This window comes from Topomyia yanbarensis, chromosome 3 (assembly GCF_030247195.1).
Source record: "Topomyia yanbarensis strain Yona2022 chromosome 3, ASM3024719v1, whole genome shotgun sequence".
Lineage (NCBI taxonomy): Eukaryota > Metazoa > Arthropoda > Insecta > Diptera > Culicidae > Topomyia > Topomyia yanbarensis.
This window is the reverse complement of record NC_080672.1, coordinates 184,769,204-184,797,196: the sequence shown is the minus strand read 5'-3', so window position 1 is coordinate 184,797,196 and position 27,993 is coordinate 184,769,204. Positions and strand designations below refer to the sequence as shown.

The 27,993-nt window shown below is 33.8% G+C and overlaps 1 protein-coding gene across 1 annotated transcript in view; it reads left to right on the top strand.

Annotated features, from left to right (window-relative positions):
* LOC131687480 (WD repeat and FYVE domain-containing protein 3) overlaps window positions 1-27,993 on the top strand; it is a 1,208,520-nt gene that overhangs the window by 408,136 nt on the left and 772,391 nt on the right. The window contains exons 8-10 of the mRNA XM_058971572.1: window positions 17,164-17,316; window positions 17,372-17,541; window positions 17,594-17,767. Of these exons, the coding sequence (XP_058827555.1) occupies window positions 17,164-17,316; window positions 17,372-17,541; window positions 17,594-17,767 (497 nt within the window). The remainder of the gene's footprint in view (window positions 1-17,163; window positions 17,317-17,371; window positions 17,542-17,593; window positions 17,768-27,993) is intronic.

Below are 27,993 nucleotides of genomic sequence, written 5' to 3'. Positions count from 1 at the left end.
AAAAGCGAGCTCAATTTGAAAAGAAATCTGAGGATTATGATTGATTACAGAATTCTGGAATTTTCTATTGGAATGTTTTCAGGCAGGAATTTGATATTGATGCTATTAGACAACTGTGAAATCAAGACCAATAGCTCAGTTACATATCAGGACCCCATTCCGACAATTTATCAAAAGCCCTTATGATATTTACAACAACAGGTTATCAATGTACGGATCAGATAATTGTTATTGTAATATTGAATTAAATCAGTCAGCATCAATAAATTTTCAAATTCAATCCAATATTTTTTTTGGTGTGGTGGGGAAAAATGAAATACAAAATTTGTTTTATCAAAATAATGTTTGGCTTATTTAAATGGATTATTGCTATATTGAACAATAAATAGGCGGCAAAGAGTAATCAACAAACAACAAGCCATAACTTTTAAAGTATTCAAAATAGATATTTGAAGTCTTCAGTCAAGTTATTCGCAAAAGTAAGAGCTACAAATTTGCTGAAGGCATCATTTCGATATAATCACTTTCAAGAAAATTTGTGAAAATAGCTCACTCATAGGGGGATTATTCAGCAAAAGCGCAATACCAAAAGAAAGGGCATATTGCTTTCATTAAATTCTCCGAAGATACTATATACCTAAAATAAGCCGTTTTGGCGTTAATAATAGATTACATGTTTTTGGTCATATTTCTGGCTATGGGAAATGATAAAAATCTTTCGTCCGCATTTAATGTTAAATATCTCTTTTGATAATAGTCCGATTTCAACAATCTATGGCTTGTTCAAAAGGTATTCGTGTGAGCTGCCTAAAATATATAAATAGTTAATCTATGTTGTCAATTTCCGCTTAAAAATAAAAAAAAAAACTGCGAATACGCCATTTTTACACATTCAAACATATCTTGGAAACTAAACATCAGAATCAAAAACAAATAAATAGCGTTCTTACTGTTTGATAGGTCTTTCATTTAAAATTGGCTTGGATAAGATCGGTTCAGCCATTGCTGAAAAACACGAATGAGAGTTTGTCCGTTACATACACACAGACATACGCACACATACATTGTCCCAAACCGTCGAGTTGAGTCGATTGATATATAAGACTCGGCCCTCCGGGCCTCAGAAAAAATCTTGAAAGTTTGAGCGAATTCTATACATTTCTTTTATAAGAAATGTAAAAAGGTAAAAAGATAAAATCAATTAAAGCTTGACAAAAACCTGCTAATATGGAGATGAACTCATCAAAATGTTTTTTTAGATAAATATTAATGTATAAAACCCGTAGTATTCCTGGTAAATATTGCATGCACACCGGGCCTGCCAGGCCCGGCTTGCCTTTTTGTGCGTGTAAAAAATTCAAATATTGCTGCACATCACTCCATAGATGAAAATTTCACAATTCTTTATTTTAGTTATAGATTTCAAAGCTACTTGACGAAATTTCCATGCCCAAGCTTATACTGCATACAAATTTTTTGTAACTAAAAAATTGTAACGTGCCGGGCCTCTGAGACCCGCGTGCCTTTTTGAGGGTTAATATTCAATATATACAAAGTCACGCAAATGAAAAAATTGATAAACAGTATCACAACATATATATAAGTGGAAGAAAAACTCTAGAGTTCACACTTTCCGCATTGGAACAAGAAATGAATAAGATGCAAATGAAGAAAATCGCTATAGCGAACAACGAAACAATATTTAAAGAGGTACCCATAGAAACATTTAAAGCGCTAGCGAAACAAACAATTTAAAATATACAAATAATAATGTATCAACCATACAAGTTCATTAATGATCCTGGCGAGATACAGTACATATTAAAAAACCACCATAAAACCCCTACGGGAGGACACATAGGACAGCATCGACTATACCTGAAAATAAGAGAGTATTACAATTGGAAGGACATGAAGGGATCTATTTCTCGATTCATAAAGGCCTGTGAATCGTGCAAAAAGAACAAAATAATAAAACATACCAAAGAAAAACAAATAATAACCAATACACCAGCAAAACCATTCGAAATAATATCCATAGATACAATAGGCCCATTACCAAAAACAATCAACAATAATTGCTACGCAATAACGATACAATGTGAATTAACTAAATACATCGTAGTGATACCCACTCAAACCAAAGAAGCAAACATAATAGCAAAAAATCTAGTGGAGAAATTCATATTAATATACGGAAATTTTTTGGAACCCCAATCAGATCAAGGAACCGAATATAAAATCGAAGTACTTGAAAAGATTTGTGAATACCTACAAATAAAACAAACAATCGCTACAGCATACCACCCCCAAACAATCGGATCATTGGAGAGAAATCATAGATGTTTAAACGGATATCTACCTAAGGGTGACAAAAAATCAATACTGAGGCTCGTTTTCCGAATTCGATCAGCTCCAAGAGCAGATATAATCGACTGATTCCTTCAATCCTAAAATGAGGCTCACTTACTGATGGACTTCACGCCCATCACTGAGCGATAGAAAATAACGATCATAGAGGGATAGAATTAATACATCGCTCACGCATCGCTTGTTGTGCCATCAGTAGATGAGTTGTAAATGTATGGCTCAGTGATAGAAAGATGAGCTATGTTATAAGATACTATTTTTGAGCATCTGATGTAGATCTGATTCTCATAATGATGGAATTTTATTATAGAATGAGATGTATGTACAATGGATTACGAAAAGAGAAGGGAAATAGATGTTTACTGCCATTTTCAAATTCAAGATAGCGACTTCCATTTACGCAAAATCGTCAACAATACTATTAATATGGGTATTTTTGGAATGGGGTTGATGAGTACACGACGGAAATCGATGTTTGGTGTCGTTTTGAAATGCAAGATGGCGACTTCCAGTTACGTTAAATCGTCAACAACCCTTTCAATATGGGTATTTTTGGAATGCGGTTGATGAGTACACGACGGAAATCAATGTTTTGTGTCGATTTGAAATTCAAAACGGCGACTTCCGGTTTCTCAAATTCCTCTATATCCCCATCAATATGGGTATTTTTGGAATGGGGTTGATGAGTACACGACGGAAATCGTTTGGTGTCGTTTTGAAATTCAAGATGGCGACTTTAGGTTACGCAAAATCCTCTATAAACCCATCAATATTTTTTATTTTTTGAATGGTGTAAAATAATCCTCTATAATCCCATCAATACGGGTATTTTTGGAATGGGGTTGATGAGTACACGACGGATATCGATGTTTGGTGTCGTTTTGAAATTCAAGATGGCGACTTTAGGTTACGCAAAATCCTCTATAATCCCATCAGTATGGGTATTTTTGGAATGGGGTTGATGAGTACACGACGGATATCGATGTTTGGTGTCGTTTTGAAATTCAAGATGGCGACTTTAGGTTACGCAAAATCCTCTATAAACCCATCAATATGGGTATTTTTGGAATGGGGTTGATGAGTACACGACGGAAATCGATGTTTGGCGTCGTTTTGAAATTCAAGATGGCGACTTCCGGTTACGCAAAATCCTTTATAACCCCATCAATATGGGTATTTTTGAGATGGGGTTGATGAGTACACGACGGAAATGGACGTTTGTTGTCGTTTTGAAATTCAAGATGGCGCGATCTAATAAAGTTCGGTATTTGTTACACATGTTTTACTCAACACTGCATAAGGCTGACAATCGGGTCAAAACGCTGATAAAACCGAGGGTAGACAAAATTTGAGGCTGATAAAATCGGGCCTTTATTGCATCTTGAATTTCAAAATAAATCCGAATCTTAGATTGCGAAACCGGAAGTCGCCATTTTGAATTTCAAAACGACACAAAACATTGGTTTCCGTCGTGTACCCATCAACCGCATTACAAAAATACCCATATTGATGGGGTTGTTGACGATTTTACGTAACCGGAAGTCGCCATCTTGAATTTAAAAACGACACCAAACATCGATTTCCGTCGTGTACTCATCAACCCCATTCCAAAAATACCCTATTGATGGGAATATAGAGGAATTTGAGAAACCGAAAGTCGCCATTTTGAATTTCAAAACGACACAAAACATTGATTTCTGTCGTGTACTCATCAACCGCATTCCAAAAATACCCATATTGAAGGGGTTTTTGACGATTTTACGTAACCGGAAGTCGCCATCTTGCATTTCAAAACGACACCAAACTACGATTTCCGTCGTGTACTCGTCAACCCCATTCCAAAAATACCCATATTGATGGTATTATAGAGGATTTTGCGTAACCGGAAGTCGCCATCTTGAATTTCAAAACGACACCAAGCTGCGATTTCCGTCGTGTACTCATCAACCGCATTCCAAAAATACCCACATTGATGGGGTTGTTGACGAATTTACCTAACCGGAAGTCGCCATCTTGAATTTCAAAACGACACCAAACTTCGATTTCCGTCGTGTACTCATCAACCCCATTCCAAAAATACCCATATTGATGCGATTATAGAGGATTTTGCGTAACCGGAAGTCGCCACCTTGAATTTTAAAACGACACCAAACTTCGATTTCCGTCGTGTACTCATCAACCGCATTCCAAAAATACCCACATTGATGGGGTTGTTGACGATTTTACGTAACCGGAAGTCGCCATCTTGCATTTCATAACGACACCAAACATCGATTTCCGTCGTGTACTCATCAACCCCATTCCAAAAATACCCATATTAATAGGATTGTTGACGATTTTGCGTAACTGGAAGTCGCCATCTTGAATTTGAAAATGGTAGTAAACATCTATTTCCCTTCTCTTTTCGTAATCCATTGTACATACATCTCATTCTATAATAAAATTCCATCATTATGAGAATCAGATCTACACCAGATGCTCAAAAATAGTATCTTATAACATCGCTCATCTTTCTATCACTGAGCCATACATTTACAACTCATCTACTGATGGCACGACAAGCGATGCTTGAGCGATGTATTAATTCTATCCCTCTATGATCGTTATTTTCTATCGCTCAGTGATGGGCGTGAAGTTCATCAGTAAGTGAGCCTCATTTTTAGCGATGAGGAAAAAAACCGATTATTGCCACGACTACGATCATTCGTAAATGAACACCATTCCGATTGGGACGAATGGATACCATACTACGGATTTACTTATAACACTACCTCACACTCAGAACATAAATTCACTCCATATGAACTAATTTTTGGCAACAAAGCAAAATAACCACAAGAAAATTACCCAACCACAATAACACCAATGTGCAATTTAGACTTATATAGCACAGAATTAAAATACAAGTTAGAAAAATCAAACGCAATAGCGAAACAAAGATTAGAAAAGGATAAACATTCAAGACAAGAAATTATACACATACCAACAAACCCATTAACACTCCCACCACCATGCCTCAAAAAAGGCGGTACGGTATTTTCAAATCGCTATATCTCAGCAGTCGCTTGACCAATTTGGACAATTTTGGTATCAATGGATTTTATGGACTCTTTAGATTACTTTGAATTAAATTTAAATTTGACCACAATTGATTTTACGACAAAAAAAAGTCGGAGCAAGTACTACAAAAAATTGGAAATTTGAACTTAAAATCTAGCGCGATGACCTACGCATATTATTATGTTAAATTCTTTGGATTGATGTAGGGAACCAATTTCTAGCAAATTGTTCATAGTTTCTTATGAAAGGAACTACAATATCTTCACAAAATTGCATACAATACAGAAAATGACAATTTTCGGAAATAATTCAAATTTCATAGCGATGACATGCATATATTATATTGTCAAAATGTCGTATATATGCGAGTGACAATTTTCAAAAGCATTGTTCATAGTTTTTAATTCAATGAACTACAAAATCTTCACAACATCACGTATTTTACAGAACATTTCTTTATTTTCCATTGTAACTTGAAATTTTCACAATGAATATCGCATTTCATTATATCAAAAAGTTCGCATTTATGTGTTAGACGTGTTTTCAGAACATTATTCATAGTTTTAAAATCACTGAACTACAATATCTTCACAAAATCACATATTTTACAAACATTTCTTTATTTTCCATTGTAACTTGAAATTTTGACAATGAATATCGCATTTTATAATGCTAAAATATTCTCATGTATTCAGTAGACAAGTTTCGAGAACATTGTTTATAGTTTTTAATTCAATGAACTACAATATCTTCACAAAATGACGTATTTTACGGAACATTTCTTTATTTTCCATTGTAACTTGAAATTTTCACAATGAATATCGCATTTCATTATATCAAAATGTTCGCATTTATGTGTTAGACGTGTTTTCAGAACATTATTCGCATTTTATGATGCTAAAATATTTGCATTTACGAAATAGACAAGTTTTTGGAACGTTGTTTATAGTTTTAAATTCAATGAACAACAATATCTTCACAAAATAACGTATTTAACAGAACATTTCTTTATTTTCCATTGTAACTTGAAATATTGACATTGAATATCGCATTTTATAATGCTAAAATATTCTCATGTATTCAGTAGATAAGTTTCGAGAACATTGTTTATAGTTTTTAATTCAATGAACTACAATATCTTCACAAAATAACGTATTCTACAGAACATTTCTTTATTTTCCATTGTAACTTGCAAATTTCACAATAATTATCTCATTTTATGATGCTAAAATATTCTCATGTATTTAGTAGACAAGTTTCGGGAACATTGTTCATAGGTTTTAGTTCAATGAACTACAATATCTTCACAAAATCACAAATTTTACAGAATATTTCTTTATTTTCCATTGTAACTTGAAATTTTGACAATGAATATCGCATTTTATAATGCTAAAATATTCTTATGTATTCAGTAGATATGTTTCGAGAACATTGTTTATAGTTTTTAATTCAATGAACCACACAATCTTCATAAAATCACGTATTTTACAGAACATTTCCTTATTTGCCATTGTAAGTTGAAATTTTTACAATTTTATGATGCTAAAATATTCGCATTTATGAAGTAGACAAGTTTCTAGAACATTGATAATAGTTTTTATTTCAATGAACTACATTATCTTCAGAAAATCGAGTATTTCACAGAACATTTCGTTATTTTTCGTTGCAACTTGAAATTTACGCCATGTATATGATATCAAAATGTTCGAATTTATGTGATGGACAAGTTCCTAGAATATTGTTCAGTTCTTAAATAAATTAACTACAATATCTTCACAAATTTGCGTATTATACAGAATTTTCCTTTATTTTCTATTGTAACTTTAAATTTTCACAGGGAATATTGCAAACTCTAATACAAAATGTTCACATTTATCGAATAGATTAATTTGTGGAACATTGTTCCTAGGGTTTGATTCAATGAACTTAAATATCTTTACAAAATCACGTGTCCTAGAGAACAATTCTTTATTTTCTATTGTAACTTGTAATTTTCACAAGGAATATCGCATTTTTTATGCTAAAATATTCTTATTTACGAAACAGACAAGTTTCCAAAACATTGTTTTTAGTTTTAAATTCAATGAACTACAAAATCTTCACAAAATCACGTATTTTACAGAACTTTTTTTTCTCCATTGTAACTTGAAATTTATTCAATGAATATCGCAACATTTTTATATCTAAATGTTCGACTTTATGTGATACCCAAGTTTGTGGAACATTGTCCGTATATTTGAATTCAATGAAATACACAATCTGCACAATATCACATATTTTACAGAACATTTTTTTAATAGGTAGCTTGAAATTTTTACAACGACACCAAAATGTTTGTATATATATGGTAGCCAAGTTTGTAGAACATTGTTGATTGAATCTAATTTAATTTCAGCTACAATGTTTTCAAAATAATGAAATGTTCTGTAAAATACGTGATTTTGTGAGGATATTGTAGTTCATTGAATTAAAATCTATAAGCAATGTTCTCGAAACTTGTCTACTGAATACATGAGAATATTTTAGCATTATAAAATGCGATATTCATTGTGAATATTTCAAGTTACAATAGAAAATAAAGAAATGTTCTGTAAAATATGTGATATTGTGAAGATATTGTAGTTCATTGAATTAAAACCTATGAACAATATTCTCGAAACTTTTCTGCTTAATACATGAGACTATTTTGGCATTATAAAATGCGCTAATCATTGTGAAAATTTCAAGTTGCAATAGAAAATAAAGAAATGTTCTATAAAATACGTGATATTGTGAAGATATTGTAGTTAATTGAATTAAAAACTATAAACAATGTTCTCGAAACTTGTCTACTGAATATATGGGAACATTTTAGCATTATAAAATGCGATATTCATTTGAAAATTTAAAGTTGCAATGAAAAATAAAGAAATGTTCCGTAAAATATGTGATTTTGTGAAGATATTCATTGAATTAAAAACTATAAACAATGTTCTTGAAACTTCTCTATTTCATAAATGCGAATATTTAAGCGTTATAATATGCGATATTCATTGTGAAAATTTCAAGTTTCAAAGGAAAATATAAAAGGTCCCTTTAAATACGTGATATTCTGAAGATTTTGTAGTTCATTGAATTAAAATCTATAAGCAATGTTCTCGAAACTTGTCTACTGAATACATGAGAATATTTTAGCATTATAAAATGCGATATTCATTGTGAATATTTCAAGTTACAATAGAAAATAAAGAAATGTTCTGTAAAATATGTGATTTTGTGAAGATATTGTAGTTCATTGAATTAAAACCTATGAACAATATTCTCGAAACTTTTCTGCTTAATACATGAGACTATTTTGGCATTATAAAATGCGCTAATCATTGTGAAAATTTCAAGTTACAATAGAAAATAAAGAAATGTTCTATAAAATACGTGATATTGTGAAGATAGTGTAGTTAATTGAATTAAAAACTATAAACAATGTTCTCGAAACTTGTTTACTGAATATATGGGAACATTTTAGCATTATAAAATGCGATATTCATTTGAAAATTTAGAGTTGCAATGAAAAATAAAGAAATGTTCCGTAAAATATGTGATTTTGTGAACATATTCATTGAATTAAAAACTATAAACAATGTTCTTGAAACTTCTCTATTTCATAAATGCGAATATTTAAGCGTTATAATATGCGATATTCATTGTGAAAATTTCAAATTTCAAAGGAAAATATAAAAGGTCCCTTTAAATACGTGATATTCTGAAGATTTTGAGGTTCATTGAATTAAAAACTATAAACAATGTTCTAGAAACTTTTCTATTTCGTAAACGCGAATATTTTAGAATCATTAAATGAGATAATTATTGTGAAAATTTCAAGTTACAATGGAAAATAAAGAAATGTTCTATGGAATACGTGATTTTGTGAAGATATTGTAGTTCAGTGATATTAAAACTATGAATAATGTTCTGAAAACACGTCTAACACATAAATGCGAACATTTTGGTATAATGAAATGCGATATTCATTGTGAAAATTTCAAGTTACAATGGAAAATAAAGAAATGTTCTGTAAAATACGTCATTTTGTGAAGATTTTGTAGTTCATTGAATTAAAAACTATAAACAATGTTCTCGAAACTTCTCTACTGAATACATGAGAATATTTTAGCATTATAAAATGCGATATCCATTGTCAAAATTTCAAGTTACAATGGAAAATAAAGAAATGTTCTGTAAAATATGTAATTTTGTGAAGATATTGTAGTTCAGTGATTTTAAAACTATGAATAATGTTCTGAAAACACGTCTAACACATAAATGCGAACTTTTTGATATAATGAAATGCGATATTCATTGTGAAAATTTCAAGTTACAATGGAAAATAAAGAAATGTTCTGTAAAATACGTGATGTTGTGAAGATTTTGTAGTTCATTGAATTAAAAACTATGAACAATGCTTTTGAAAATTGTCACTCGCATATATACGACATTTTGACAATATAATATATGCATGTCATCGCTATGAAATTTGAATGATTTCCGAAAATTGTCATTTTCTGTATTGTATGCAATTTTGTGAAGATATTGTAGTTCCTTTCATAAGAAATTGTGAACAATTTGCTAGAAATTGGTTCCCTACATCAATCCAAAGAATTTAACATAATAATATGCGTAGGTCATCGCTCTAGATTTTAAGTTCTCCACAAATATTGGAAATTTCCAATTTTTTGTAGTACTTGCTCCGACGTTTTTTGTCGTGAAAAGATCAATTGTGGTCAGATTTAAATTTAAAAAACTAATTCTAAGTAATCTAAAGAGTCCAAGAAATCCATTGATACCAAAATTGTCCAAATTGGTCAAGCAACTGCTGAGATATAGCGATTTGAAAATACCGTACCGATTTTTTTTGAGGCATGGTTGTTCGTGTAAATAAAACTGGCACGGTTGGAGGAGTGTTAATAATCAACATAGGAGATATAGTATATTTAAAAAAACGAAAATAGAAAAAAATTAGACCCATTCTATATAGGCCCCTACACCATTGTAAAAATACTAGATACAAACTGTGAAATTGAAAACAAAATAACTAAACAAAGAAACATTGTACACAAAAACAGACTTATTAAAGGAGAATGAAAAAGTAAAGCAAATTTTATTTAGGCTACTCTAGCAACAAAGCACGATACTAACGAACACACTATACTGTTATACTTTTTGAGTACTTTGTTCGGTTTTTGGGTACAAAAACTACAATAAACCGAAATTTGACTTTACCTTATTTTTACGAAGCTTCATAAAGTGTCTATTTTTTATAAAACAAATAATTCTCAGATTTGAGCCAGAGTAATAAATTACAAGCGAGATTTTATTTTCCTTTAGAGTGGGATGTACCAAATTTACTTTTAAGAGTTTTCTTTATTTTAAATACAATGTTTTGTGAAACTAGTTGGCAATTATTTCATATTTTTTAAGCTAAAACTGGCATTTTTTTTATTGTTCAATATTCCAACATGTTAAAATGGATGAAACATTTTGTACATTGATAAAGCACTTATATAAAACAATTTTAGCAGTTTTAAAGGTTTTCAGAATCTTTTATTCTAGTTCAACACAAATTATACGAATTTTGGTTACTCGTAATTTACAGTACATTGAATACTTTGTATAATACCAATTAACATCTCTTTAACAGTGAGTATCTTTCCAGAATTAGTTTAAACAAACATTTGAATGAAAAACATTGACATCAATAACTTAATGTGGGTGAACATGCAGGTTATGAAAGTCACCCCAGAATACGAAAACGGACATCAACTTGAAATCATTTTTGGAAAAATAACTGTAAGCGGACAATTTTAGGTAAAACCATCCAATCTTGTTCTCCTAACATCAGTACATGGTTTAAAAATATTAAACTTGAAAAAAATGTTTTGCGTCTAAAAATATGCAATGATTACTTCGAAAACTGATCAATGTCACCCGGTTTACGGTGCATAGAATAGTAAAGTCAGGTTAGCTAGGTTAGCTCTTAAGATTTTTAAACTGAATAAACCAGAAGTTGTTAAACTACCTAGAACATATGTCCGTGTTGGAATACCGAGAACTTAAGTATGTCCATGGGCCTTTTCAATTATTTTATCGAGGATTACTCCGAGTCAGAGAGGTAGAAAAATATTTACCTCTTGCTCTGGAACAAGCGATTTAGCACAGAGGAGTTTCCTCTGGACGGACTCTATCCACACGGGTTGTCACAAAAAGTTGTGACCATTTTGATCGCATCTGGGATTTTAGATGGATCGAAAAAATTCGCGCGCGGCTGCCTGGTAGAAGGTTGAGCCGTCAGCGATGAAACCCCCCTAGAGCCGCTATTTTGACTGTCTGTGCTTCTAGCAGAGCGGTCAGGTTATCGATTCTTTTCTGTAAATCGTCTTCCATGGCTCTCGTTAGCATGGGTTGGTTTGTGGCACTGTTTTTACCTTTTCACTAGATAATTTTCATAAGATCACTGGTTAGAATGATCAGATGGTCGTTTATTTATTTAGAAATTTTACGTTAGTAATTCACTTTTGTGGTTTTCGCTTACCAGTGTCGGGGATTAGTGGATGGTGAGAGGAATAATGCTTTATTTTTCAGGAAGCAATTATTCCAATCGATTATGTTATTTGAATAAAACTTTAAATTACTTACTCGATATTACTTCGGGGTACTAGGAGCCAAATGTTCAATTAACCGTCAAATAGGTTCCGTAATCCCAATCTACGTTGTAACTTTTCGTGAACGCGAATCCCTGATAATCCGTCGGAGATGGATGGACCGGTAACGCCACTTAGTTAATGTATAAAATTGGAATCACGCACGACTGTGCCACTAATGGTTTCTGCTGTGGCAGAAGCTTTTTTAAAAAGCGAAAACGATCTTAATTGTCCAGTTGCTTCGGCTGAACTGAACTCTTATTCCTAACTTTATTTTACAGAGTAGTGGCTAATCTAAGAAAAGTCCATGCTCAACAAATTCGCACTGCCAGACGGTTCCCACGTTTGTCGAGGTGTCCTGTTGTTATCGCTGACCCATGCTATGCCACATGCGTCTGCTCAAAGCGGGATAGTGACTGTACCAGGCGTTGTTGTTTCGCCAGGTGTAGGGTTCGTATCTGGGCGTCGGCTAAACTGTTCATAACTTGTTTATAGAACACTATCGTCGGAGGCAGTATGCGTTATCGCCGGGATGATCCCCATCTGCATCATTCTAGCTGGGGACGTGAAATGCTACCAGCGGAGAAATGCACGTAATGCAAGGAGACGAGTCCGATCGGACTCGTTGTCTATGTAGCAACAAGAGTGGGACAACGGAGAAAGTAAGTTGGACCCACCGACTTATCCCAAATGTGTCAGCTTGGGTACATAGGAAGCATGGAGAGGTGAACGTCCAATTGACGCAGTTTTTGTCCGGGAACGGATGCTTCCGGAAGTACCTGCATCGGTTTGGACATGCTTCGTCACCCTTTGCCCAGAGTATGTGGACGTGCAAGAGACACAGGAATACGTGGTCTTTTAATACCCTAGGTTCGAAGAAGTTCGAAGGGGTATGTCTGGTGAAACAGTGGACATTAAAGTTCATTAAAGAGATGTGCCACGAAAAGCATACCTGGGACGCTGTCAACAGAGTGGGTAACAAGTATACTCTCCGAGCTGCAGAGGAAGTGGCGAAGGGACCAACAAAGTAGCGCCATTGGCTAGAAAGCCGCGGTGAAATCACAAATCGAGATTCGAGAGAAATTCCGCCGCCGAGAACTCTCCGTCGGTTTAGACTAGGCCCACCGCCGGGAACCAGTTGGATAGTATGTAGCACAGGGTCTTTGGGGCGCCAGTGAACCGGACATCAGGCTTCACCGGAATCGTCGGACCGACCTCGACACCTTACCGGGTAACTCGTGAGTAGGCTAAATCCACCGCCGGGGATTAGACCGAGTAAACCGCGTCGAATAGTTAATAGCGGGTCGCTGGGGCGCCAGTGAACTGGAAGCTACGCTCCACCCTGTAACTGGCGGGGTCGTTACTTCCAGCACTTATGAGACCCCCCTCTACGCTTCTCAGCGAAGATTTGCGATCGCATACTATTGCCATGAAAACACTTGTTTGACCTTCAAGTTAAACCCATTATTCCGGATATTGATGTCATTTTTATTCTATTAGTTACTTTGCATTCACTTTCTTAGGCTACTCCTACCTCGGATTCCACTGATCGTACTACACTTGGCGATGACTCGAGCCCCTGCTGCCGCTGCTTCCTCGTTGTCGTATCCGTTGGCGTTCACAGTTTACTCATAGCTCGCGGGGTGGCCACGGGATTTTTGGCTCCTGGTTAACGACGTCTCGTTGCCCGCAGAAGGACCTCGGTACCCTTCTGCGCTGGCCTGGATGTGGTAATAAATCCAGACAGCCTTAAGATTGCCGATATGAATGGCGTCCACGTTGACTTCGAGACGGCGGTCGCAACTATACCGCGCGTTTTATAGTGGTTTGCGGGTCGTAACACTACTGCGGTCTAGCACGCTCTGGAGGTTTCCAAGGGTAAACCGAAGGGTCCTGGTTGTCTTCACCTTATTCGCTTCCTCTCTCGTTACTTAATAGCAATCACTGCTCAAAACTATATTTAATATTCAACTACAATTCGATCTCCAACTTAAAACTTGGCCTTCCACCTCAACTTTTTCTGTGCCGCTTTGCTAGGTGGTTAACAGGCTAATCGCGTTTTAGTCGTTCACTTCGAACCTCGCCCGTTAACCCCTCAGTCGTCTACATATTCCGCCCCATTCTGTCCTTATAGTAGTGTGATTACCGCCACCCTCCTACTTCTTTCGATATGCGCTAGTGGTGGAAACTATTGCATGTTGTGGATAACTACGTGCTACATGGGTGTTGGGTGGGCTGCTTACCGTAAGATCTTATATTTATTTTCTTGACACTAACTACGCATATACATACACAAATTACGAAACGCGAAAATCTCTAGAGTCTTGGACTAAACTAAACGACTTGTTACAACCCGGAATCGCTGGATGGACCTCAGAACCTACTGGCTGGACCGTTGAGTAGGGTAGGTCCACCGCCGGGGACCAGATTGAGTAGATCGGGACGAAGCGGGGAGCTAAATGGCTCATGGAAATGAACATCGGTATCTGGAGAAATCTAACGCTTGTCTTTAAGAGAACCGCACTCGCCGCAGAATTCTCCGTCGGAGTAGGCTGGATCTATTGTCAGGGACTAGACCTATCAGTTCGCGAACAAGATTTTTGTAAAGTCGTGAGCTGAATGGCTCATCGGGGAAGTTGAGCGAAATGGAAAGAGAGGGGAACCAAAGAGCCTAAAGGAGTTGCGATGCTAAATGGTACCGGACAGGTAGCCAAAAGGCTAAAAAAGTTGTAGTGCTAAAACCAAAGAAAAATCGGTATCGCGAGAACTTCCTTCGCCGCCGGAGGCGACGAGACACAACCAGTCGTGAGTCGTCGGGACACCAGCGAATTGGACGCCCTGCTCCACCGAAATCGCCGAACTGACCTCGACACCTGGCTTGTTGGGTCGGTTTCGGGAGAATTTCTCTCGTCGGGGAATTCTTCGTTGGAGTTGGCTAGACCGAGTAGTTCATGAATAAGTCGGGAGCTCAAATAGTGAATGGTGCTGAGTAGTTCGAGAAGGGAGTTGCGGTGCTAAATGACACAAGAGAGCCGAGTCGTGCTGTGCAAAGGAGCCGAAGGGCTAGATAAATTGGTTGCCACATAGGTCAAAAATCAAATCAAGATAAAAGAAGAAAAGGACTTTCAGTCATTATTTTAATTCATTGTTTTTTTCGGCACTTTTTGTCAATAAATTTACTTAGTTACATGCATGCCCTTCACTACCCACAGTAACCAAATCTCTTTTTTCAAGAATGAAAAAAAGCCTGCTTCACTTAGAATTCGGACACATTATTTATTCTGTATGTTTGTATTCAGTTCAGTCGTGAAAGTTTCTCCTCGATAGCACGGTTTAACCCTTTCATGCTCAACCTTTTTCTAGTGCAGGTAGGGATTCAAAACTATTTTTCCTTGAAAACGGTGGAGTCAAGAAACACGAAAAGCCTTTGTTCATAAAAATAGGTGCTTCCCTCGCAGTGCTAGAAGCTGCTCAATTTTTACCTTCCAATGCTCAATACAATTCTCCTAGAATATTTACAATAGTCCACTTGCGTGGAAAACGTAGCCAAAGACATTCTAAACTGATTCAGGTTTCAATAATATTGCAACATAACGAAGAAATCCGAATAACTCATTTTCCGTCATCGGCATAAACTGTCCCTGGTAGCACTGCTCCATCGGAATCCAATCAGACTAATTGCAATAACTTCAGTTGTAAAACTGATCCTTATAACTGTTAGTACTCAAATGAAAGGCAATAGTCACATTTATTAGCCTTACTTGTTTTTGTGAGCAAACCTTGGCTCAATCAAAAGTTATAGGTAGCTGTTCAAAAATGTTGTTGTCCACAAACAACATGGTACTATGTTTTAATTGCCGCAAGGTTCTACTGTATCGATTTTGTTGGCTATTTTCGGCAAATTTGAGACTAAGAGAAACGAAAGCAATGAAATTGAAAGACGGCGTCGGCGGTAAAACATGATGATGAGTTATATTCTACCATAGACCATGCGGTAGACTTGGGTGCAACGCCCAACTCCTACTCTGCAGAAGGCAAAGAATTCTTCACATTTCCTTTCGATCATGCCCATATGAGCCTGCCTAGTTCTAGTTTTCCGTTCTAAGTTTATAACTGATTCGCTCTAGAATACCTATCCGTCTTTCAATTTCATTGCTTTCGTTTCTCTTAGTCTCAAATTTGTCGAAAATAGCCAACAAAATCGATACAGTACAAACAACATTGGAATGAATGGGTTAAAAAAAATGTGCAAAATCGGTAATGAGATGAGTAAATTAATCTTGCACACTCACGTCGAAAGTCGAAAACACTGGCCTGTTAACCTTAGAGGCATTTTGTTTCAACATCGAGCTATTTGTGCCGCATCCTGATCGCCTCTCCAGTTTTCTTTAATTTTCGCTTGATAATTGCTTTTTACTGTTCTATTAAGCTGAAACTTTCGCTACTGCAACACGTGTATTTTACAAACAAATCGTTGTTCGAATTTTCCAAATCCAAAGACACTAACTCTTTTTCTATTAGGATGTTTGAAATTTGGTGTAATATGATCAAACATGTTTTATTCACAATCTTTCTTAAATTTATGTTTGGGGTTTGCTATAAAGATATTATCATTAAAGGACATAACGCTACTTATATCTTTTAGAGTGGCTTACATTGATTTCCTGTCTCAACTCAAAGAAATACAAAATTTGAAAAACTCGAAATTTGAGCATTTTTGTAAAACAATATTTAAAAAAATATTTAAAGGAGCTGAATTCCGTTTGAAACCATTCATAGTGTACTCGAAATCTGCCAAATTTCAAAAGCTTTCGATCACTTTGAAAAAAGTTATGAATTTTCCTTGTATTAACCATATAAATTTTCAATCGCTTTGGGGCACGTGTTAAAATAGTCTAATTTCGCTTAAATTTTGCCTAATTTACCTACATTGATTCATTTTTTAGCCGGCGATGGGCAAAATTCCAACATCACAAAATTGCCACCCAAATGCGTAACTAAGTTATCCACCTATTCATCATATTCAAGTGTGCTAAATGCTTTCGTTTCTTCTTTCCAGACGATAACCTCATACTGGGAGATATGATTCTTGAAGCTTTTACTTTATTACTGAGTGGAAACAATAACAATGCTACAATATTTCGAGATAGCGGTGGATCAAAATGTATCCATGACATGATACACCTGGACAGATGTCGAACAATTGTTTTAAGTATGCTGCTTTAAAAATTATTGATTCATTTTGTGCAGAAATAATACATTTTCAGGAATTGTAAAAGAGCTGATTCTTAATACTGGTGGAGAAGACGACATGCTTCGGTTAATTGAAACTATGGCAGATGCCCCGTTACAAGAGATACGACTGAAAATTCATATCCTAAAATCATTGATTGCATGTCTACGCGATAGTCATCGTACAAGAACTATTTTTAGAAAAGTAAGCACATCATAATAGTACTATAAATTATACTAAAACACCTTGTTTGTAGGTAAACGGCTTTACTATTCTGATAAAGACTCTTGATATTTTAAAAAATAAGTTTACCGATTTTGCCGATAGAACTGAATCAAAACAACATCTGCATCTAATTTATTTTATATGCCAAGTACTGTCTACAGCCATGCGTTTCGAACCCGCCAACGCAAAATTTTTCCAGCAAGAGGTAAGATTATTTTGATACATTTTTCTTATTTTGTATTCTCTTCCTAAATAGGGTAATTTGGGGAGAGATGCCGCGCATTTCTTAAAATCAATCCTGTATCGAAGTTAACCATTCAATATTTGATAAAATCATTTTTATCAATTGCGACAAGTGTCTGTGAAATGGTTTTTTTCATGAAAAAAATTCATCAAATTTTCATGAACATTTTTTAAAAAAAAGGTCATTGCGGGAGAGATGCCTCATGTGCGGGTGAGATGCCGCACCATGCTCACAAACTGAAAAATGGCAAACAAAAGTATTTTCAGCTATCATTAATGTTTTTGTGATTAAGGGTCTTCAGCTGAGTTTCATGAAGTTTGATTACACCTATAAATCCGCCAGCACCTTCATTTTTCTGAAGGGGGTAATACAATTTCAAGAAACATTTTTTTATTCAACATTTTAAAAATATTTTATTTTTGCAACCTTGTGTAACGGTTTAGTTGGAGTAACTTAATTAAGGGTACTGTTTATTTATATGTTTGTACGAGCGATATATTGGTAGGGGTTCTTTGAAAGCAGTTTTTGGTTGTTTCTTCCAACAATGTATTTATATAACTTTGATTTGTTCTTGAAAGATTCATTTTAAAAATCATCAATTTCGTCGAAATTTTCATTTGTATCCCAAGATTGATATCACTACAAATCAATGCGTTTACTGAAATTAGTGCATGAAACTTTAAAGAATTAACCGAAGTAACTGATACTTAGATACATATCGCCCGTTCAAATATATAAATAAATAGACTCATATTCCTATATGCCACTGTTTTAGGTCCGTTTAGGTTGTGTATATACCTTATTAATAATCTATACCTGACGTAAATGATCATTTAATGACATTTCGAAGTGAAAAAATACATTTTAGCTACGTATCCTCCGCCATCGAGTGCGGCATCTCACCCACAATTTTGATGCGGCATCTCTCCCAATTGTATGGGAGAGATGTCGCACGACGACATTTTCCTTTGCAATTATGGATGACCGTGCTCATGATCAGAATGCCTTCTAAAAGGACCCAGCTACTCAACAGATATATGATTTACCAAAAAAAATCGAATAATTTAAAAAAAAAACGAAAAATGTGGTACTGAAAAACTTTCGACACTCCGTGATGCAACTAGACGCACATAATCATTAATAAAAGTTTTGTAAGCTAATAATAAGGATTATTTTACATCTCCAGTGTTGTAATTCTTCAAAAGACAAACTCACAATATCATATTACCGTATAAAAGTGACCCTATATACGAGATATAGAAAGTGCGGCATCCCTCCTGACGCGGCATCTCTCCCGAAATTACCCTATATTATTATGTATTCACTTTCTCTTTGGTTTTCTGACTTCCTGCTTCCTCGTGATCCAGTAGGTTAGTTTGGCTCAGCCTTATCTTGGGTAAAAAGTGTGCCATGTTTGATGGAGCTTTTATTAAAAACTGACTCCTAAATTCTAACGGAGAAGCATATCTTTTATGTGAAAGAGGACATGACTGTCAGCGCTATTGTATTATATTATATTATATTATATTATATTATATTATATTATATTATATTATATTATATTATATTATATTATATTATATTATATTATATTATATTATATTATATTATATTATATTATATTATATTATATTATATTATATTATATTATATTATATTATATTATATTATATTATATTATATTATATTATATTATATTATATTACTAGCTGACCTGCCTATAATTATTTACTGGAAAATACAACACGAAAGCAAAAATAGCAATGCTTGTGGATCAAATTTCTATTTATTTCAAGTGCAGTTAGGTTGTGATATGATAATGATTCCAACTATAAAACATGTTACGAAAAGTTCTATAATATACGTTATGATAATCATCGTTTTTGTTTGTGCCTCTCTCTCTATGTGCAGTAACAATACTGATGCTTTACCAATGTGTGAACAGGGCCCCGGGAGAATCGACAATACTCCAAACTTATGCCGAAGCCTTTTAAAGACTTATTTTCATTATCAAAGAGGGGGTGGGCGTAGCGTAGTTGGTAAATCGATTGCCTTGTACGCAGCGCACCTGGGTTCGAGTCCCGACCCCGCACATAGGGTTAAAAAAATTTCATAAGAGATTTTCCCAACCCGAAGAGGCGAATGACCTTAAGGTTAAAACCTCTATAATCGAAATAAAAAAAAAATTATCAAAGATTCCACTTGACTTCTAATTTTAATACGTTTTAACCATGGGAATTCCTGGAATCAAAACATCGCCGCTTCCATACCCTCCTTTATGAATAGTGCCTTCATACACGTTATTCATCAACTTCTTCACCACTCTATCTTTTAAATTCATCAAATCAAGTAAAATCATAAAGTAGAACTTTTTAACAAAAAAGGACCGTCGCGGAAAAAAACTGAAACCCAATAACTCCATATAATGACAAATTATGCAAACAATCCTTAACTAAAAATGCCGCAATTGCATTGATAGGTGGATTAGAAAACTTTCAATATTTGATTTTTATGTCAAAGAACCTTCCACAGAAAATAACCAACAAAATAACGTAAAAATTGAAGAAATCCGTCATGTCGTTCTTAAGTTATGCGATGACATACGGAAACCATTTCATTTTTATATATAAAGATATTTAGCAAAAGATGCATATATGAGAAAAACACAATTGCTCTAATAGGTAGATTAGGATTAGGATGAGAAAAACACAATTGCACTAATAGGTAGATTAGGAAAATTTCAATATTTGATTTTTGTGTCATAGAACCTTCCACAGAAAATAGCCAACTAAATAATGCAAAAATCAAAGAAATCCGTCATCTCGTTCTTGAGTTATGCGTTGACACACGAAAACCATTTCATGTTCATAGATAGAGATATCCAGCAAAAGGTGCATATATGAAAAAACACAATTGCACTAATAGGTAGATTGGGAAAATTTCAATATTTGATTTTTATGTCAAAGAACCTTCCACAGGAAATAACCAACAAATTAATGCAAAAATCAAAGAAATCTGTCATCTCGTTCTTGAATTATGCGATGACACACGGAAACCATTTCATTTTTAGGGAATTCCACGAAGAGCCGTCCAATTTTGTAAAAAATCGTGATCGACCATCTTCGATTTTGATGAAACTTTTCACATTGCGCCTATGTGGGAAATTAAGTATATTCAAGAGATAATCAAATCATTTTGTCTCAAGGGCAACTTTTTAAAAGGGCGTAAGTGTTTTTGCGTGCGCTACTTACTAAAAAATATTGTGCAAGAACCATAATTTGTACAGCAAAACTATTCGAGAATGCGTTGCAGAACATTCATTAATCTTTTTAAAAAAATATACACTGAAAAAAATGTACCGATTTTCAAAAAATTTATAATTTATATTAAAAATTGAAATTTAAAAAAAACATTTTTTTTAATTTTTTATTTTTTGCCAGCGAAAACCTAAATAAAAACAGATTTCTTCCACCTAGCAGTGAGATGAGACATTTCTTGCACATTTCACTATTAAATTAGTTTGCAGAACTCACGAGAAGTAGGCACCCAACTAGAGGTGGAATGAAAACAGTTTCTAGTCTTGCACGAATAAAATCTCGAATAAACTGAATAAATTATAGAAATCAACAAAAAGACCGAAATAAAAAAGGAAAGCAAAAAATGAAATAATAGGTTTTTAAATTCATAAAACGAGTAGAAAAATTAATGTAAATCAAAATTATAATATACACGAACCAAATTAGATTAGGTTATTGAATAAAAATTAAGATTATATTTAGATAATACATATATATATATATATATATATATATATATATATATATATATATATATATATATATATATATATATATATATATATATATATATATATATATATATATATATATATATATATATATATATATATATATATATATATATATATATATATATATATATATATATATATATATATATATATATATATATATATATATATATATAAGATTAATAGAATAAATTGACTCTTACTAACAAATTGAATGAAATAAAATGAATGAAATGAATCAAATGAATCCCACGAATCAAATGAATAAAAAGAATGGATGAACAAAATGAATAAAGTAAAAAATAAATGAAATGCATAAATAAAACAAACGAATCAAATAAACAAAATGAGCTGAAGTGATGAAATGAATAAAAAGAAGAAAATGAGCAGAATGCATTGATTAAAATGAAAAATTGAACAATGGTAAAAGGTTATGAATTAATATAAAGAAATAAATTGAATCAAATAAATTATTGGGATGAAATGATTAAAACTTTAAAATTAGTCAGACTATTAAAATGAAGAAACTGAACAAAATGAATAAACTGGAAAAAATGAATAAAATGCATACAATAAATAAAATAAGTTAAATGAATGATATTAATAAAATGCACAAAAAGAATAAACCGATCAGAGTGAATTTGAAGAATGAAACGAATAAAATAAGTAAAATGAACGCAGATGAACAAAACGAATAAAAGGATGCGGAATGAAATAATTAATTAAAATGAAATGGTCATATATTTGAAGCTAAAAACATTTTTGAATAAAGAAAATGAATGAACCGGATTGTACGAATTTGAGAACCATTGCATCAGAAACTTTTGAAATGTTTTTGAAAATCCCATCTTCTGAGGCTAATAAATATGCAATGGACTTTCTAGGGCTTCCATCTTTTTTTGGTTTTATTCTTTTTGTTTTCATGCTTCTTTACTTGACGGCGTCGTTTTAAGATTATATTGTGTTTCTACTTTATTGTTGGACATTAATTAGTTATCAGGAACCTGGAACGTTCAATTTGCTTTGGAATTCGAAGTTTTTGGTTTTTGGTCGCATATTCCCGAAAAAAAGATTTATATACAGAATAGAATTTACTGGTCCAGTATTTTAACGCGCAATTGAATATAGTAAAGTGAGACAAGGTCACATGTGCTTTCAAGCTCCTTGAACAGAGAACGACAGGGGGAATGCGATTCGTGAATGAGACAGGTAGATATTTCAAAGTTTTTATTTGCATTTAAGTAAATAGTGTGAAATGTCTAGGCTATGTCGATAGCATAAAAGCCGTGCATTCATTTGATTGCAATGCAGTTTCTTTCCATCCATCCTTATAGCTTTCATATGGTTTCGTTCGGAATTCTCGTGCAGGAAATATGGATAAATGAGTCCTATACAGACCAATGCTGTGAAAAAGAAATGGTTCCAACTACTCAGTATATCTAGATATGGACAACGATAAGTTAGAAGACACATTTTAGTTGCATCCCCCAACGAGAGTGGGTACTTTGGGAGACTTCTTTTCCTGGATCTAATTTGGGGATATTTTTGGTCTTTGATCCGTTATTTTTCATGAAAGTTCGTACCAATACAACGAATGTGCAGCTGATACAACTTATGGTTCATTCGCCTGCGCAACGTTCCGTCTTCCATCTGCACGCCATCATAGATGGTACGCAACACCTTTCGTTCGAAAACTCCAAGGGCGCGTTGGTCCTCCACGAGCATAGTCCAGGTCTCGTGGCCGTAGAGGATCACCGATCTAATCAGCGTCTTGTAGATAATCAACTTCGTGCGGCGGCGAATTTTGTTCGACCGGAGCGTCCTCCGGAGTCCAAAGTAGGCAAGATTTCCCGCCAAGATCCGTCTCTGAATTTCTCTGCTGTTATCATTGTCGTCGGTTACCAGTGAGCCCAAATACATGAATTCGTCGACCATCTCGATTTCGTCAACGTCAATCCCAACTCGGGTGGGAGGTTCACATTGTCGTCTCTAGAACCTTTTCCTCTCATGTATTTTGTCTTCGAAACGTTGATGGCAAGTCCAATCCTGCTGGCTTCAGCTTTCAGTCTTTGAGCATATATTTCATTCAAAATTCAATAGAGATACGAATAGTTTAAATATCGCACGTGGAATGCCTCTTTTGAAAATTTTCATCGTCAAACTTTCATATTACCCAGCTAAGCCAAATATTTTTCTGATATAGCTATGAATTTCCTTAATTATAGTGTAGATACAGGCTTTGAATACAATTGAATTAAAGTTGAGTTGATGTAGCAGCAGACAAAAAATAGTTTTGTTTTCACAAACCTTCGCAATTACAATTAATAAATATTTCAGATTGGCAGAAGATCTTATCACACAACATAGAAATGGATACAGAAATAGCTAGATAGATGCGATAGAAGAGAGACAGAGAGAGAGAGAGAGAGAGAGAGAGAGAGAGAGAGAGAGAAGAGAGAGAGAGAGAGAGAGAGAGAGAGAGAGAGAGAGAGAGAGAGAGAGAGAGAGAGATGGGGGGGGGGCGTGTGAGGAATGGCAAATGATGGTTAATGCAGTGACGTTATTTTTATAGGTATATTATTATGATATATTGATTTCTTACATCCTTATCATAAATAATGTAAGTAGTGATTTTTGTGCCATAACCAGTATAACCTAAATCTTGCAAAAGAGCTAAATTTTCGCTAGATTTTTGGGCTTCAAACATACAGTTGCTTTCGGTGACGCCACGAGTATAATTATACGAGAAATTTTTTATCTCACTACTAGGTGAATTACTTGTTGATCTGTGTATTGATATACAATCCAACATTTACCTCATAATTGAACGCAATGCGTAATCCAAGGGATAAATACTAGAACACACTGTTTCTTTATCAACACATTATTTTGTCTTTGAAGTGAACTTATATATTGATTTTTGATAAATAGTTAATTTATTATAAAGGTAATTCACAAAATGTTCTCAACATCGAATTCCTTGAATCACGTAGATGTGTTTTCATACCCCGATATTCAAAATCGGTTTAGTTTTGCCCCATATCTCAGAAAATAAACAACATATCGAAAATCAAAAATAATAGTGTCAAATGGCAACGTTCATTTGAAACTAATTTCATTAAGATCGGTTCAGCCATTGCTGAGATAATTACATGACATTTTGTACATACATACATACACACATACAGACATTGTCTCAATTTGTCGAGCTGAGTCGATTGGTATATGAGACTCGGCCCTCCGGGCCTCTGAAAAAGTTTTCAAAGTTTGAGCGAATCCTATACATTTCTTTTGTAAGAAATGTAAAAAGAAACATTTTAAGTCTAATTTCATGTTGGAGAAGTTATCAATAAAAAAGTTTTTCTAACAATAACTTTGTACATGTTTTTCAATTCTGTGCTATTTTACAGACAAAAATATATTTTTTTTATCGATTGTGATTCTAAGTGTTATTCGTGTTTCTCCATCAACAATCGTACGATTTACATAATAGTCATAATACATTCTATAACTTTCCTCTTTACACCATGACGGTATAACGAACCATTAAAAAACTACAGGAAAATAATAAATTTATTTGACTACATAGAAATTGAATTCTCTAAAAATGTTGTTTTCAGCGCCAAGCTGATAATATTGATAATATTCGGATAATAGTTCAATTTGTACGTTATTTAAGTCGCACATTTGAGAATTACTCTTTATTCTGGAGAAACCATAGGAGGACATAGATTTTACCTGCCAATGTTTTCTGAAGCAAAATAGTTGATACCTGTATGAACCATTATTAAAACTTACCTATATTTTACATTGAAATAGGGTAACACATTAAAGAGACTTAGTCAGTACGGTGTTTTGGTGTCAACAAGAGCAAATTATTATGGATATCAATAAAGTAAGATGTTGTAAGCCATTTCCTAAGAAACGGTGTTCATCGAAGCTTCGCAAAGTAACGCAAAAAATTATTGAAATTTTAAAATCCACAGAGTGTAAAACTAAATTGGATGAGTCTGTTTTTATATGTGATACTTGCAGGTTGCAGGCATGCAATTCTGACAATATAAAATATCTTCAGTTACCGAGCATCTACACTACAGAGCCACAATCATCACCTTCAGGATATGATCCAGTAGACATACCATCGGTTACATCAATCTTCTCAGCATCTACTCAAGAAAGCGATGTGCAGGATTATTCCAGAATATATAACATTGAAATATTCAATAAAGGAGTCCTGGGAATCAACGTTTCACCAATAGCAATAAACTAGCTTCAACAAGTCAATTATTCCAATAGTAAATATTCGAATATTTCACATGGAATGCGAAAACATTTATTCGGGTTTAATGTAGAAAATGATGAGCTGGAGTTATTAAAAACGAAAGCTGCTGACCTTGATGATATAATTTCTCATCTGAAAGAGAGATTTGCAGATTCAGGAGGTTCAAGAAACGATCAAGTGAGGTTATTGTCTATTTTACCAAAATCTTGGTCAAATCAAAAGATAATGGATGAATTTCATGCAAACAAACACATTGTATCGCAAGCTAGGTTGTTAGCAGAAGGAAACATCACAACAACAAGAACAACAACAACGAAAAGATGGTTCATACTTTGGATTCACAAGCAAAAAACACGGTGTTGGAGTTCTATGATAGCGACCAGATTAGCAGAGCCATGCCTGGGCTAAACGACTATGTTTCTATGAAAAAGGATGGTAAGCGTCACCATGTACAAAAACGTCTGTTAATTTGTTCATTGAAAGAGACTTTTAATAGGTTTAAGGAAATTAGTGAATTTACTATTGGATTTAGTTCATTTGCATCATTGAGACTGGAGAATTGCAATCTATTAGGAAGTTCAGGTTCTCATAACATTTGTGTTTGTACGATTCACGAGAATATTATTTTAATGCTCCATAGTCTACAAAAATATTCTTTCGAAAAAGATTACAAGTTGTATTTCGAAAAAATGTTGTGTAGTGCATCGTCAAGATCAAAAGATTGTTATCTTCGTGAATGTGACCGCTGTCCAAATCTTTCAATGTTTGAACACAATTTTTCGGAAGAATTGGAGGAACGTTGTGTTGGAGAAATAACTTTCGAACAATGGGTTGCTACCGATAGATGTAATCTAGAAATGTTGATCAGTTTGTAACATATTTTGGTAAGAAGTTGGAAAAATTGATAACTCATGATTATATAAAAAATCAACAGTCTATTTTTTTAAATGAATCAAAATCGTCTTTAAAAATAGGCGAAGTTTTAGTAATTTGTGATTTTTCTGAGAATTATTCATTTGTTTTGCAGGATGCTTCTCAGAGTAGTTATTGGAACAATGATCAAGCTACAATTCATCCGTTTGTTATTTATTATATGGACTCTGGAATAATAAAAAAATTAAGTTTTGTAATAATATCCGAAGTTCTAAAACATGATGCAATCGCGGTGCAGGTATTTCAAAGTTACTAACTTTTCTAAAACCAAAAATGCAATTAAAGAAGGCTATATTTATGTCTGATGGAGCTGCTTCTCAATACAAAAATAGAAAAAATTTTGCTAGTCTTTGTAAATATAAAACTAATTATAAAATTGATGCTGAGTGGCACTTTTTTGCAACTTCTCATGGAAAAGGACCCTGTGACGCAATTGGCGGGACATTGAAACGAATGGCAAGAAATGCGAGCTTAGCAATAGCACACGAACATCCAATCACAAGTGCAGAAGAGTTATATAAATGGGCTAACCAGCAAAGTAATGAACAATTAACATAAATTTCGTTTTGTTATGTATCACAAGAAGAAAACGAACAGGGAGCAGCTGAATGGAGTAGCCTGTATCAGAAGGCAAAAATGATTCCAGGTACACAGAAATATCACTCTTTTGTTCCTATTTCAGAAAATAGAATTGCCGCGAAACTGTTTTCGAATGACGAAACACCAAGTATTTTTAGCATATATAAACGAACAAAGTGTTAAGGTGTATATAGAATATAGGAATTGTATATAATAGGAAGAAATGCATTTTAGTATAAAAAATGACGATAGTGATTTTATAAATCGGACCTATAACTTGCAACATTATCCTCTTATCATCTTGGTGTCAAAAGGTAAGTTGTAGAATTTATCATGACTATTATGAAAATTGTACGATTGTTGATGGAGGAATGCGAATAACTTATGAAAAGGGCGTAATTTAACGAATTATTACTTTTTGTCTAAACAAAATTTAAAATATCTTGAAAACGACTACATTTTCGAAGATTTTTGTAAAGAGCATTTTGATTCGAAATGACATTGGGAATCACATTCTATAAAAAAAATATATTTTTGTCAGTAACATAGTATAGAATTGAAAAACATGTACAAATTTGTTGT